The 16829-nt window shown below is 35.1% G+C and overlaps 1 protein-coding gene across 1 annotated transcript in view; it reads right to left on the bottom strand.

The window, feature by feature from the left end:
- Positions 1 to 16829, bottom strand: part of CDH2 (cadherin 2) — a 190930-nt gene that overhangs the window by 43802 nt on the left and 130299 nt on the right. Inside the window, exons 3-7 of the mRNA XM_036885966.2 lie at positions 11964 to 12190; positions 10154 to 10300; positions 8023 to 8178; positions 4222 to 4366; positions 1465 to 1637 (exon numbers count right to left, since the gene is read on the bottom strand). Coding sequence (XP_036741861.1) covers positions 1465 to 1637; positions 4222 to 4366; positions 8023 to 8178; positions 10154 to 10300; positions 11964 to 12190 — 848 coding nt within the window. The remainder of the gene's footprint in view (positions 1 to 1464; positions 1638 to 4221; positions 4367 to 8022; positions 8179 to 10153; positions 10301 to 11963; positions 12191 to 16829) is intronic.

The raw sequence follows: 16829 nt of genomic DNA, 5'->3' as shown, positions 1-16829 counted from the left end.
ATTTAAGAATAGTATTTTATACAGTAAAGGAAGAGGTGAAAAGACACACCTGTTTTCAGTATTACTGAACTAAAAGTACTATTACAAAAACAAAATATCAACCATCTCTAATGCAAAATATCTCAGAAAAAGAATTGCTGACACCTGGAAGTTAATAGGTATAATGTTATAGGCATACTTCTAGCTCCTAAGGAAGGCTTTTGGCTCAGTTGTGAATAAAGTAATCTTGATTGGCTTGTAATGCTTTATGAAAGTGCTTTTAGCACTATCTTGCATGTGTAATTAATTGCAATAGTAATGTTTTCTTCGATTCATTTCAAGTGACTGCTACTAAGGCAAATAAAGCATCATAAAAACCAACTCCTAAAATCCTTGTCAATAATATTTGTTATGGTAGGTAAAATGTTTTTTTCGACGTACATCATCCAAGTCTCATTACTATAAAAGCTGGCTCAGCCAGAAATCTACAAAGCACGAACCTCTGTGAGGTGGCACTTTGATAATTCACTCATATAATGATTACTGATGATCAATAATGACCTTGAGAGTCTCTTAAGAGAACAGAACAGAATAGAGAAAGGGTGAAAGAGATATACTTTAGGGCTGGAGTTTTTGGGAAAGCATATAATAAGCAGGGATTAAACTGGAATATGAAGAACTGGAAGGTTTGAGTTGGAGAAAAACGTGCAAAGCACTCACGGCAGGAGTCACCACCTGGACAGGATGCAGAGGGGGGCGGGAGCACAGGGCGTGCAGTCTGTCCCTGTCCGTGACCGCCGGGGATTAACTGAAATGCCCATTCCTTCTCAGACTGTGATACTACAGAACATTTAAATTCCATCATTGTTGAACACTCTTACGAAAAAATACCCTGTTCAGAAGTGTGTCTCTCTGCATTTACAATTTTAAAGGTTTATCAGTACAATTAATGCAGTTACTAGTATTCAAACTTGTTAAATAAGTTAACCTTAGAGTTAAGGGGCAAGTTCAAATAATCTCCTTTGTGCTGGACCAGGGTATCCACAGAGGCTACATAAAACCTAATCATATGCATGTCATTTGCAGCTTCTTAAAAAAAAGAATGCTGAAAATTATCCTAAATGTAGGCACACATTATTTGGCCATTATTTTTAATTTAATTCTTCACAAAAATATTTGAATATAAGGTAAAACCCAGAGAATGCCAAGGATTTTAAAAATTAGATACCAGAGGTATCTAATTAACTTAGTCAATTATCATGTGATTATTACGTAGACCAGCAATGTAAGGCTCACAGTGATTATCCAGCACCACATACACTATTTAACCCATTTGAAGTTCTGAAGAAAATATTACAGCCAATTGCTTCATGATTAACATTGAATAATATTGTGGATATATTATTATCTGGAGATACCTTGTATGTAATATTGTGCTTCTTTAAGATTAAAAACAAGCTCAAATGTAGTTTTTTTTTTGCTTACTTCTCTGTCAAGTCCAGCTGCCACTGTGATAATGTCACCGGTCTCATTGTTGATTGTAAACATGTTGGGTGAAGGGGTGCTTGGAGCCTGGGACAGGATTCTGTACCTCAACATTCCATTTAGGGCGTTTGGATCATCAGCATCAATAGCAGTGACTGTCATCACATAGGTTCCTAGACACAGGACACAGAAAATGCACAGTCACCGATTTCAGGGTCTCCTTAATAGAAAGTATAGTTACCTTTTTGACCGATCCTAATCTCACTTTTTCAAAACTAGCATTTCATTGTGTAGACTCGATAAAACACTGCTGAGAAGAACAGTACTCACATTTAAAAAATGAAAAATGCGGTTTAGACACTTGAAAGGAAAATCATTAAAAATGTATTCATTTATAAAGACTCCATGACTTAGAAGATACGTTCACAGAAAGGATTCAAAGGAAGGATCACATCAGACCCTTGTTCACATAAAATGAAAATAATCAGTAACACAGATGCCATTAGCAACACATTTTATGGCCACTGATTCCTTCCCTCTGCCATAGTTTCTTCCATTATGCAATAACCCCTAAGATGACATGCTGAGCATGATTCTCCCCAGTGCCTAAGTCACTTCTGAAAGTAAGCTGTGTGTGTTACAGTACACAGTCCATTTATCAGGTCTTGAGGAACCTCTCCATGCATTACTGTTTTGGTACACTGAATAGGGCTTTGGCATTGTAGTGCTTATTTCCTAGGAGATTAAAACAACACTGTAACAAACTCAGGGACTTCAATTTATTAGACATTTTGGAAAGGAAATTTACAAAGCATTCGGACCAAATAAGCTTAAACTAGCTAGACAAAATGTGTCATTTAGAAGTAGAGAGTAAAGTAGTTACTATTTAAGAAGGCTTGTTCTGTGGGATATTTATAAGACCTGGATTATGAAATTTTCCATCTCCAAGTTAGCTTCTGCCTGAGTATTCTAAGCTCTGCTCCACTTTAGGAACTTTCTAGTTTCTGTTCCCTGTACATGGTACATTTTTGCCCCAAAATTAATAAGGCTTGGTCACATTATTCAAGTCTCTTTTCAGAGCTCGTCCCTCTAAACAAGGGTGCCATCCTATAGCTTTTATTATTTTTTTCAAACCTTTATTGTGTATTTGCTTGCTTGACTTTTAATTTTCTCCCCTAATAGAATTTAAGCTCCAACAGGGCAGGATCTAGCTTGTCACTGCTGTGCCCAGAGTGATGGGATCGTGCCCAGCACATAGCACGCACTCTATCAGCATTCACTGGATGAAGGAATTGTAAAAACAAAAGAATTGGTTTCAGAATCTTGAACCAAAATGTTGATTACAATGCAGTTTAACTCAAGATTCATGACATTATTAAATGCTGCCTAGAAGCACATTTTCAAACTTACAGAACCACCACAGGACATGTGCTAGGAAATGTCTTTACTTCTCATGATCACTGAGAGTGTTCTATTTATGGGAGGCTTTCTGGAAACTCATAGACAAATGCATAATAAGTAGGTTTTAATGACTTATTTTTGACAGTTTTGGGGAAGCAATACTTTCAATAAAGTTAGAAGCAATAGAAAAGAAAATAACTTTGAAAAACCAAAAACTAGGCAATAAAAGCTCAACATTTATTTATCCTTATGTATATGTTTATGAATATGTATATGACTTGTGTTTAGTAAGGGTATGCTTAATATGCTTTGACTTTATAGCGTTTTAAAATACCAAAGAAAGCTACTCTGAGATGTAACTTGGAAGGAGCCACAGTGGCTGAATTTCCTGCATATCCGTGTAGCCTCAAACCAGCTGCCCACTCCCCACTTCTTGTCTGAGAGTACAGACAAGTGTATTTGAACCAAGCAAAAGAACCAATTTAAGGCATAGGTGGTTATGTGCACAAATATTGGCTTATACATAAAGGAGCTACATGAAGTGGTATAGATGACAGAGGTAATAGCACAATTTTAAACACTGAGGCTTTTTTAAATAGGAAAAAAATGAACAGGCTAATTAAAACTCTCCAAACACAACAAACCACCATCTCAGGAATGCTGGCAAAACACTGCCTTTTGCTGTTTCTCTATCAACTGCTTTTCCTGTCCCCTAGTTTCCCAAATGATATCGGCCTTTCTAGTCTTGCTGTTCTCCTGTGACTGACTAAAGTCTTGTGTTTTTAGTACAAGAATAGAAAAACCTTAATCAAACTTCACTTGGCTTTAGCAGTTGCTGTGTGTAGGCCAGGTCACTTTCTGTGGCACTAAGGGAGGCCTGGGGCCCTAGGGCCATCCGGAAAGTAAACACCCAGTGCAGCCAGGCAGCAGCCCTCACAGCCGTCCCCGAGTCCCCTCTCTGCTTTTGGTCCTGGGAATGCCAAGTGTCTTTGAGCCTCTAGCTGCTGCTATGACTGACAGGATGGAACTGTGCTTTGTGAAAGAAATCTGCTGCCTCTGGGCCCACTTGCTAGCTGCTATGGCCATATCAACTTCGTCAGAATGAAAGGGTCTCTAGCATCGAATCAGGTCCTGTGTGTGCATGTGTTCAGAGGTGGGAAAAGTCGATGTGGGCAGTAGAGTGATATTTCTCTGGTTTCTCTCTTTTTCCCCTAAGTTATCTTCCTTCTTCCCTGTGTCATGAATGAAAGATGACACTAAGGTGACACTCGTGTTCTCTTGCTCCTGTATCAGCGCTGGGTCACACCACACTCCCGGACACAGTCCTCAAGTTAGAGCTCACACCTCCCGACTTACCCGGCTTTGATCCCTCGGGAACCGTCCCATTCCAAACTTGGTGCAGGAACTCCGGTCTGTTATCATTCATATCGATAACATTGATGACAATGTCAATAGGGTTCTCCACTTGATTGCCATTAATATCCACTGCATGTGCCCTCAACTGCAAAAGTTATTCCAAAACAAAACCTTTTAACAGATTGACATCCCGAGTGAGAAGACTGAATTCACCTTGCTGCTGATGTAGCAAGGATGGGCTACCCTCCCCATCAAAATTTTAATTGGCCGAACTCCATATAATTATGGTAGATACAGTAGCAAAAGGCCAACATTTACTCTCTGTGAGGCACTGTGCTTAGCTTCATGGATTTTAACTCATTTAAGCCATACATAAAAGGGTGAGGAAGAAATTATTAGCATTTGTATGTGAGGATACTGAGCTTCAGAAAGGCTAAGTACTTTGCTTAACTGACAGAGCTCCGATCCGAGGCCAATTCTGTCCAGCTCCTAGATCCTTCTGCCAAAGCCGTACGTATGAGTCAGGGAAATTAAAAATGTGGTACCGGCAGAGCAGTCATAGAGATCAAGGGAGCAGAAGAGACTCCAGGAAGAATTAAGTGTGCCTAAGGAATTCTGAAGCTAGCTGGTTTTTTTAAATTATAAAAGTCACTCATAAATGTTAAAAGGACCTAAGTATGTAAAATAGTTGTTCCTCTCCCAAGCCTGAGTTCTCAGTTTTAGAGGTATTCTAGAAATTTTCTCTTTATTTTTGTTTTTAGGCAAATATAATTACTCAGCTACCCTTGGCAGAATATCTTCAAAACGTTTTCATCCAGCACATAGAGATCCATTGCATTCTTTTCAATGGCTGTGTAGTGTTCCATTAAATCATTTCCTTTCAACGGAATGCTTCTGTGGTTTTCCTGTTAAGTATGGTGCTGGCCATTGGTTTCTGTTCAATATGCTTTATTCATTTAAACAAGCATCAAAGTATTCCTTTTATTTTTTAGAGGTTGGAAAGTATGTAAATTTTATTATTGCCTTTTCAACAGTTATAGAAATAATCTTATTTTTCTTTCACTTATTTAATAAGTTTTATTACATTAACAGAATCAAATCCTGAAATTTCCTTGAAATTCTGTGATCCTAGTGGTTTATGGATACTGCTGTTTTATGTACAAATAGTGATAACCAGGAGAACAAAAGTTTACCCCAAAATTGACCTGAAAATATTTATTTCCTGAGTTTTAACAACATAAGTTCAGATAATGAAAATTCATAGAGGAAGAGATACTTAAAATTTTTTAGTTGACGTTATTTATATTTATAAATTAGAGACTAGTCTAACTGGAGATTGGACTACTATGTGCTATCTCTATCAAGTTTCCCCACTAATGTGATGTTGTCTTTGTGAAAGATTTAGAAGTTTTACTACTGAGTTGTTTTAAAAAACATAAACAGCCTTAGAATTACATATTCTCTTAAAGGATTTCAAAAGAAATGGTTGATAAAACAATCAAAGCTTTTGGGAGGAGGGTGTGTTGAGTAATACTCAGGATTTAAAATGTTTTAAATTTCTTATATGCTTATTTGTCTGCTTAGATCTACAAGAATCTTGTTTTACCACATATCAATATTTTAATAATTTTCAAACTTCGATAATTTAAAAATGTGTACAAGTGCAGAAATTCAACAAATATATTAATGGACAAAATAAGGATCTAAAAATAAACACATGCCTATGTGGAATAAAAAGTGAACGACTAAGTGTAGTATCAATGGAAACACTAATTCAGTAGAAGGGGCAACTTGTTTGCCATAAGGGAAAACAAAGTGTGTCTCTATCCCTCTCTCTTTTTACTAAAATAAACTCCACAGAGGTTAAAAATTTAGATGCATAAAAATAAACACAACAGATAAATTTAAGGAGATTAATATCTTGAAGTAGGCAAGTGCTTATTACCATCTCAAAAACCAGAATGCAGGATAAAATTTTTAAAAATGAACTTAACAATGCAAAAACTGTAAATTATCATAGGGTAAGAATTGTTAACAAAGTTTAAAAACAAACAACAAAAGGAGAAAATATATGACAAATGAAGTTTTAGCAGCTCTAATAGATAAAAGATTCTCAACAACAATAAGAAAAAAAGATAATTCAAAAGAAAGTTCGTCATAAGACAGGAATAGAGAATTCACTTTGATTGGATATTCACCTTCTGCAACTTAAAACATGAAGCTAAATTTTTTCACAAATAATATAGGAAATAAATAAGTAATGCCTGGAATTGATAATGGTATGGAAAAAGTATATCCCCTAGAGTGGGACAATACAGTACCCAACCATTCTAGAGAACACTTCCAGTATAGCTATCAAAATAATTCCAATTTTAGGAATTTATTCCAAGAATATAATGGGAAAATGTACAGAGAGATGTTCATTGCCACATTATTTGCAGTTGCAAAACAAAATTAAAAAAATAAACCTAAAATGCCTAAATATTTTCCAATAGGTAATTAATTAAAATTATGTTACATTCATTCAAAAGAATAATATGGAGCAATTAAAAATGATTATATAAAAAATAATGATTTACTGACATAGAAGGTTGCTAAATCTTAGGATTGCTAAGTGACAAAACTGTTTTCAGAGAGTGCTCCCAATTCAAAAAGATTACATTTATCTGTCTGTGCATGGACAAGCTTCTTACAGTATATCACCGAAGTGCTAAAGAAAGGATAAAGGTCAGGTTATGTGCTGGGATTATAGATCATTTTTACTTTCTTATTAATACTGCATTATTTGAAGATTTATTTCTGTATCATTTGAAAAGTCTTTACAGTGTGCATATATTCTTTTCTGAGCTAAAATGATAATTTCATTAAAAGTTTTAGGTATTCATGTAGACATTGGAGAAGTAATAAAGATCAAGTTAGCTTTCTATATTAAACTCATGAAAGAAAATTACTTAAGTCTTGTTCCAGGAAAATGTGCAAGCATGGCAAGAAAAAAACAAAGGGAAATACCTCCCGGAATTTATCTTTTAATATTTGGTAATTCTTGAGTTTTAGAATACTCACTACAATAATATTTTTAAATTGGGAAAATCGGTTTCAAATCTGCACATATATTAAGAACAATAAGAAGCTACTATAACTCAAAGAAAATGAGTAAACAGAAAAATCAAGAACATAAACTAGGTAACATATTAAAGAAAAGATTGCTCATATTGGCTGATTGATGAAATCAAGTATTGGCAGGATTATGGGGGGGTGATCTCAATTTCAGTGAAGAATATCAAAATGGCACATCTTTCTGCAGAGAATGAGTCCAACAAATAACACAATGAAAATGTGCCACCTGTGTTCTAAAACTATTTAATGGGAATAATTAAAGACCATAGGAACAGATAAAACGACAAAGATGTCTGTTAATAAGAAACTGTTATTAAAATTATAGCCTATTCATTCAATGGAATACTATGTGGTCATTAAAAGCATTGTGATCTCTACGTAAATTACATACAACAATTTTGAGCCCCTTTATGTAAATTTGTTCTCCTAAATTCTTAGCCACATGTAAAGAAAGACTAGTGAGATTTTAGGCAATTTCACTTTCTTTTTTGGTACTGCTTTTTTTTTTTTTAACCATGAGCATCCATCAAGTCTATAAAAATATAATTATGATAAATTGAAAAGGCTATGAGCACAAGGTGTTAAACTCTCAATATCAAAGCTTTAAGGCCAACATAAGAGGGAAATGTTAAACTCTGCACACATCTAGAAGTACATAAAATGATCAGCAGCTTGAAGTCTTACATGAAACCTGGCGATCAGTTCACGATCCAGAGGCTTGGTCACCGACAGCTGGCCCGAGATGGGATTGATAATGAAGATTCCAGTGGGAGGCTGGTCAGCTCCTGGCCCAGTTACACTGTACCGCAGCGAGAGGTTTTTATCTCTATCGGACCTGATCTGAGGATCCAGATGACAATCATATTAAACAGGAGAGAAAATGAGCCCTTTCAGAGACATTCAAGATGTCACGCCAGGTACAGACCAGCACCATCTCATCCAGGAAAACCCTGAGACCCTCTCAGTCCTGTTCCTCATCCTCACTTCTTAGTGACAGGCTTCAAAAAGAGATGTCACCTTTCAACCACAAAGACTGGGGGCAACGTTAACGTCTCAAAGAACACTCACCGAGAGCTGCACAAAGCGTCAGAATTAAGGAGCATCAGTTTTTAAAACAGAATCAGATTCTATCCTGGGATTTTGAAGGTTAGAGTGTTTAACCCAGGAACAGGTGTCCAATTTAATTAAAATAAAACTTATTTACCTTTTTGCATCAGTTAAGATAAGAAATAACTGTCTAACTGTTAACACATAACACAATGAAAACACAAATAACAAAATGAAAATGTGCCACCCGTGTTCTAGGACTATTTAATGGGAATAATTAAAGACCATAGGAACAGATAAAATGACAAAGATGTCTGTTAATAAGAAACCGTTATTAAAATTATAGTGTATTCATTCAATGGAATATTATGTGAAATAGCCTCACACGGGAACTCTAATACTATGGATGTGCCTGAAAGTCAGATCTCAGTACCTGCACTGGACTGACATGACTCACTGCAAACAAAGCTTTCCATATCATTCTCAGGTGTCACCTATTACTTAAAATTCTTTATTAATAACAAAGCATACAATAAATGATTTAAAAAAATATTTTTATACTCTCAAAAATTACACCCATTATAGGCTCACTGCCTTCTCCTCTAAGTACAACAACTGCCAAGAAAAGTAAGTTTATAGATAAGAAGTCACAGACTACAGAAAGGGAGGGGGAAGGACAGTACAGAGAAAGGGCCAATCAATTAACACTGTTAAAAGGTGATAATAAGAAATCTTTATGTACTGGATTACACTTAATCCAGTAATAGAATCTAGTTATGATTATTTTTTTTAAGTTAGGGCAAAGTTCTTTTTTTCCATTCTCCATTAAAATATAAAACTAAAAAACACTTTCATTTGGGGGTTATGTTGTTCATTATTAAACTGAATTATAATGTGCTTTAGAATAAAATATACAGCATAAGTATGTACATATAAAATAAATAATATATAAATAACATATGTAATAAATTTATATAATAATAGTGAATAATAAATATAATTCATGTAAATATAAAAAATATAAAAATTTTAAAATATAGCTTTCAGTAAGCATGTATTGGAATGCTAAGTTAATCATATACAGAAGCATTTACATTCTAATAAATGGGTATATGATGATTTTATCTTAAAAATTTATTCTTTGTAATAAATAATGGGTTGCAAATTTTATTGAACATGTAGAAATATCTGCATTTTTTTCTCTAGATATCTGATGGTATGCATTTAGAGTAATGGAAAAAAACATACTTCTCAGATTTAAAAGGCTATGTTTCTACATGGTCCTGGAGATTTTGTTAATGGTATCAGAGGTCATTTTTTTTCTTTAAAAAATTCTCAAATGCACTTGGTGCCGGCACTTTTTGCAATGATTGACTTTTAATTTTTCTTTGGCCCAAAAGCTATCTTAGAGGGCAAAGTTCATCATGGAGAGCGCAGTGCTTAGACAGGGCAGCAAAGGTGTGTGCGTGTTGTGAGGCAGCTTAAGGTGAGGGTGTGTATGTGTGCTGGAGTTAGAGCTTACATACTCACACTGAGAAAACTGTCATCTATGGTGTATAGGACCTACAGAGAGCTCTACCTATAAATAATCTGAGACAATAAAAAAATGAGAAGAGGTTCTCTAAACCATTATAGACATCTCATCTACACACAAATATATCAGTTTAGTACATACATGTCCATAAACTCTACATTGTGAAAAAATAGACAAAGGTATTTGAAACATACACTTGACACATGCCACGGAGACAGAATCGTGCCACCCTACCCTGACAAGCTCTTGAGGAAAAGGTCCTCTGGAGTTTTCTGGCAAGTTGATAGGAGGGATAACCCAGTCTCTCTTCTGCCGCTGTAGGTGGCCATTGTGCTTAGTCAATTGTCTTGGGAATACTATTTCTTCAATTTCTCTCGATTCCTTCGCATTAAAATACAACAAGACAATACTGAGTACCAGGAAAAGCATTTTCTGAAAGCAGGTCAGTATGAATTGATAACCCACAGCATAGAAATCACAGTCTATTATGAATGAGAAAATGTCTGGGGGCCCTTTCCTTGTCTCACTATTAAAATAATAGAAAACACCGCAACATTTTTCTGTTACACTATTCATTGAAAAATTGAATTCAAAACAATTTATTATGTGGCACAGCTGTGTAAATTATTTGCAGTTTCCATAAACCATCTTAGACAGTAGTTAACACTGAGCAAAATTTAATAGTACTCTTTTATATATCTCTCATAGTTTAAACCACAGTTCAGGTAATGTCCTACTGTACATTAAATTTAGATCTTGATGTGCTAAAATATAATCAGAATTCTGAGAGAAGTTTAACACATACTGCTAGGAATGCTTTAAATATTTATGACCCTATTAAATCCCACAGAATTAATGCTGTAATTACTCTAAACCGATGTCAGCCATGATGGATGCTGTAGATGACCCACTTTGCACACTGGGTATTAATCTCTGCTGGATGTCAACGTTTCCTTCTGTTTTTCCCTATCTGTAGACATTTTAACCATCAGGCCTTGTGGCTTCAGTGAATCATCAGCAAGAACAGAAACATCTTTTCACTTGATTCGTTACCAGTTTCTCACTTTACATTAGCAGATGACATGACTCCCCTTAACAGTTAATAGATTAACAAATTACATTTTACATAATGAAAGTCCAACACAGGTATAAGAGAAAAATGACAGATTTTCCTTTGATATAGTTATTCATATGGATACCTTATACCATATTTACAATTAAATACCAGAAATGAATGTGTATGTTTCTATCTCTCACAGTAGAGTAAATATACAAAATGTAATAGTCATAGTTCATAAAATCATGGACTTCAGAATATATGAGAGTGGTGTCCCCTCATTTCTGTTTTGAATTAACTCATGTATTCAAACCAACAGTATTTACTTTACTGAAGTTGTTATGACTTATTAAATATTCTTACTACAGTGACTTAAACAAAATAAATGCTCAATAAACGTTTGTTGACTTTAATTGAACTCTACTCCGTTGGAAATATACCTTATTTGTTTTATCTCAACTCATAGCAGCTTCCACCAGAGGGAGCGTATCATTCCTAAAAGTCCTGTCAGTAGTATAAATAACTCATATTCCCATATTTGATTATTAAGGGATGAGACAAAGCCTAATGCCCCTAGCCAGAAATGCTTCCCTATTACCACAGTAAATCTGTACTTCCCTTTCAATAAATCTGACTGGTGAGACAGCTTACAAAAAACTGTTGATTTTGTGGTTATATTTAACAGCTTGTAAAGCTTCTAAGAAATTTAAAATAAACAACACTTCTAACTTAAATGAAGTTACAAACCTCAAAGTATAAACAAACCATTCAAATATAATTTCAGGTAGCTAAAAGTATATTTAGTCAAAGAGTCTTATAAGATATAAGTACTTATATCAATGAAATACTGTTGAAGTGACATAAGTTGATAAGAATTCAAATATTGACCATCCATTAATGTGACATAAAGCAAAAGTAACTATTGAGTTCAAAGCACACAAATCTAATTTTTAATTATAACCCCAATGCCACATTTGGATACTGTACCTTTAAGGACTCTTCAGGTATGGTCGGCTTGAGGCTCAATTTCACTGCAACTTGCCACTTTTCCTGAGTCTCTTTGTCTTGGGCGTATACCAGGAACTTGGCATGCTCAGAGGACAGGGGAAAGCTTCGCACAGCATATACCATGCCATCGTCATCCACCTTAAAATCTGCTGGCTCGCTGCTTTCATACTGTACTTTCCTTTTGCCATTGCAGTTGCTAAACTTCACTGTAAGAGATAATAGATATGTAGATCTAATAATACGTCAAAGGCAGAAACACCTAACGCCTAAATCTATATCCGGCTTAAGCTGAAGGAACCCAGAAGTTTTACTTTCACATTATTAACAGAGCTCTCACACTGAAGTGGACAGACAGTGGTTCCTAGTGGTTTTCTGACACACAGTCCCAATATAATTTTTTAACAAATGCTTAAAGGAAGAATGCACTAACATTTATTAATGTTGAATGCTTCTATGCTTGAGAATTATAAGAGCTTATGGTAATTAAAAGGTGAATAATTTGAAATTTCTAGTCCTCATTGTATTTACACTAGTTCTATGAAGCAATAACAATTTTATATAATTTCAAACAAATTCTGGGTGTGTCTTGAAAATAAATTTTAATTAAAAATATCTGTATTTTAAGAGTAGAAGAATCAGAGATTTCAGTATCTTAGTTATCTCTGTCTTGCATGTAATGACTTAAAATTTTTTTAAAAGTCAGTGCATTATTAAAAGGAATGCCAGTCAGCTTTTTATGTCTCACCAGATAATGAAATAAAAGTTAAACCATGTACTTATAAATGTAGAGCAGGCATTTTCAAGCCAAAATAAATTCATAAAATAAAACTTGTATGTAAGGAAGATTATTTCTTTGGAAATCCCTAATCATCCTGTTTGAAGAAAATTTGTATAGGAATAGCATAAAGGGATCAAAGGAAAAGCAATTTTTCATTTCCATAAACATATGATTGATATGTCCTGACCACAATTACATAGGATACATTTTGGAATGTGATTAATAGGTACACATTACAAAATGTCATCCCACAAACCTGTCACACTTTTTAAGGATCTAAGTAAATTTTTTCAAACTCCCTCTTTACACAAATTGATGACAGTTCTTTTGTTTTCCCTGACACAAATTCATTGATGTGTACAAGACCACAGTCAAATAACAGGCACACTCATTTCCCTTAGTAACTGTAAAATCCTTGATAACAGTAATAAAATACTTTACTAAAGGTTTTATTCCCCACATACATTATCCTTCATCTGTCAAATATTTCAAAATAAAAATAAATGTTGAATCTCTCACTAGATTGTGTTAAACCAAATTATTTGTCTTTGGAGTAGATGTATCTCCAAAAATACATCTTACTTGCCACATGATTCAAAAGTGAAAAATGGAAATCTTTTCTATCAAACAGTGCCATCCACTGCTTATCTCTTATCAAAGGCAACAAAATACAGAGTAAAATTATTTGGGAGAACCCTGCTAAGATATCAAATTGAATTTGAAATTAAATGGAATCAAGTACCATCTTTTCATATAAAAACTATCTTTGATGGTCACAAAAGGTACTCCTGATACTTAAAAATACATAACCTGGTTCAGGAAAATTTTATACCCTTATAGACTGTACTACATTGTTCACTTTTACCACCGTAGCATTAATCCTCACCCATTCACACCTGGATTGGCGTGACTGTCTCCTTAATAGTTAAGCACTGAACAAGACACTTAATATTAGGGTGTCTACTTTAACCTTAACAATAGCCTCCTGAAGTGGGAATCATCTTTCCTGTTCTGGAGACAGGGTAAGAAAATTCAGGAGCCACCTGTGCCCACAGCTGTATGACAACTAGTGTTCTCTCCATTCCAAAAGTGCAAAGGGATCTAACTACACTCACGACTCTTAAGTAATTGAAGCCTAAACCTGTAATAAGCAATACAAATCAAGAAGCGACAAAGAGGCTTGATAAATAAATGCTCATGTGGAGAACAGTGCCCCACTGAAGGCTTCGAAGGACCAGAGCAAACAGCATTCGCTCCTCCTCCTATCGTGGCGAAGGTGTGGGGAAAGTGCCTGGCAGGCAAGGGGGGAAATTCATGCTCACTGCTACGGGGACTGGTTAATCTGCTGACGTGGGACTCAGCTACCTATTTGGATTCAGTTGTCAGAATGTTTCAGGGAGGGGAAGGAAGAGGCCTTTGAAAAAATGCATTAGCAAAGAAGAAAAAAGTATGTACCTTTTCCTACATAGGATCACTGCATATCCTATGAATGAGAAGTGGTTGACCTGAGAGAGGCTGACACTGGGGAAAACACTTTGGAGGAAGCTGCATGAAGGTCAGTTATTTAAAGTTAATTAGGTTTTCTATCACCCATGCCCATAACCTATAACCAATATGAATTGGTTTAATATATGTTATTAAATTCTTTCTTTTTTTAAACAAATGATAATTCTCATTTGCTCTGCAATTAAAATAAGCAACATTTTTAGCGTTATTCAGGTTTAAAGAAGTGTTTTATATTACATAATTCCTTTTGTACTTTCAACCAGTGAAATCAAATTAACTGAAATTAGATCCACTGCCAACTAAAAAAATTCTCCAAATTAGTTTTGACTTCACCCTGTGGTTGTGAGTTAATGCATGTACAGTGCCTGGCTCACAGTGACATCCTTAATTAATGATAACCACATTTTAACATTTTCAAGTCACACATATTAAAAGGCTTCCTAATGTCAGTGGATGTTATGGGCTGAATTGTGTTCCCCAGAACTGATATGTAGAAGCCCTAACTCCCAGTATCTTAGAACATGACTTATTGGAGAAATGGTCTTTAAAGTGGTAATTAAGGTGAAATGAGCTCCTGCTGTTGGGCCCTCACCCAGTACGACTGGTGTCCTTACAAGAAGAGGAAATCTGGACATACACATTCCTGTACACAGAGGAAAGACCGTGTGAGGATACAGCACCAGGGCGGCGTCTGCAAGCCAAGGACAGAGGCCTCAGGAGAACCCGATCTGCTATTCCCTTGAGCTTGGACTTCCAGCCTCCAGAGGCCAGAGAAAACAAGCTTCTGGTGTGTAGACCAACCAGCCTGTAGTCCCATGCAATGGGGAGTGGGTGCATGGACTCCATGTATTAACCACTTAGGACTTTGATGCCACTCAGAGTGTCATCTCAAGTTTGACAAGAGTCACCTCTGCCCTGGACAAACTGCTGAGACTCTCTTAAGAGGACCTTTTCTTACAGACACATGGAAATGAATGAAAAAAAAGTGTAAAATTGCTATGTTATAGGATCCTAGTTATAGGACTAATATATACTCATAAGTTAAATTGTGTTTATTTATAATTTTAGCATTTCAAAAAATTTTAGAAAGGACTATGACAAAAATGGGTGTACAAAAAATTTGGTTAAAAATAAAAAGGAGTGTGGATAGAAGCCATTTTGGAGGGAGAAAGAAACATCCAAAGGACACGGTTTAATATTAAAGTCCTGAAAATTAGATTTAAAATTTAATTATGATGATGAGGAATACAAGGCAATCCACATAGACATTTAACTCTTGTGAGAAGAAATATATTAGTTTACTGGAACAAAGATGTTCCCATTATTAAAGCATTTTCCAAATGGATGGCAGGTAGAGAACTCTGAGTTAACATAATGAATGAGATTTTCAACTTTTATTTTCCAAAACATAAAATAGTTTTATCATTTTTAATATATGGATTTTTAAGAAAAAGTGATAAATTTATTTTAAATTAAAATACATCCTTAGCAGTGAAACCATTCTGCGCGATACTGTAACGTGGATCCATGACATTAAGCATCTGTCAAAACTCATGGAAGAGCACAACATAGAGTAAATCCTAATGTAAACTATGGACTTTAGTTATGGACAGTGTATCATTACTGATTTTAACAAATGTGCCACACTAATGCCAGATGTTAATAATAGAGAAATCTTCAAGGGGATGGGTGGTATGGATCTCACTGTACTCTGAGATCCATTCTTTTGTAAACCTATAACTGGTCTAAAAATAAAGTCTATTCTCACAGACTCCAAGAAAGGACTAGTGGTTACCAAAGGGAAGAGGGTGCGGAGGGAGAAGGGGATTAAGGGGCATTATAATTAGCACACACAATATAGGTAGGTCACAGGGAAGGCAGTACAGCATGGAGAAACCAAGTGATGACTCTACAGCATCTTACAATGCGGATGGACAGTGACTGCAATGGGGTGTGGGGGAGACTTTATAATATGGGTGAATGTTGGAACCACAATGTTGCTCATGTGAAACCTTCATAAGATTGTATATCAATGATACCTTAATAAATACATTTAAAAAAATGAAGTCTTGATAAAAAAAAGTTTCCTTACATGTTATGGTCTAATCTGCTGTATTATTAAGTATTTGAAAGGGATGTTTAGTTGCCAATATCCTAGTCCCTTGCAAACATGAGTTTCAGTGAATTGCCTTAAGGTCGTATTAGTTGGAGCTATATAATCTGCCTGAATCTGTAACTTTGCATAAATACTCTAGATATGGAGACAGTGAGATAAGTGTTTCACGGAAGTCATTATTTTATCAGATATGTAATAAAGTTGAAACTCTACTATTTAAAAAATAATCAATGACCTTAACTTGAAATATTTTTCTGAAAGAACAACCTTTCTTACGTTAAATATCAATTTTACTTAAGTCTTCAGATAACTCAAAGTAGAACCCCAAAGTTTTATAACACTGGAGAAAAGGAAATAAATAATTTTCCTTAGACGATTGAAAAATAAGGCTTGATCCACTGGATTATTCAAATTTTAAACTTCTCTACGCAAAATTAAATGTCTG

Source organism: Manis pentadactyla, chromosome 6, assembly GCF_030020395.1.
Source record: "Manis pentadactyla isolate mManPen7 chromosome 6, mManPen7.hap1, whole genome shotgun sequence".
NCBI lineage: Eukaryota > Metazoa > Chordata > Mammalia > Pholidota > Manidae > Manis > Manis pentadactyla.
This window is presented reverse-complemented; position numbering and strand designations above follow the sequence as displayed.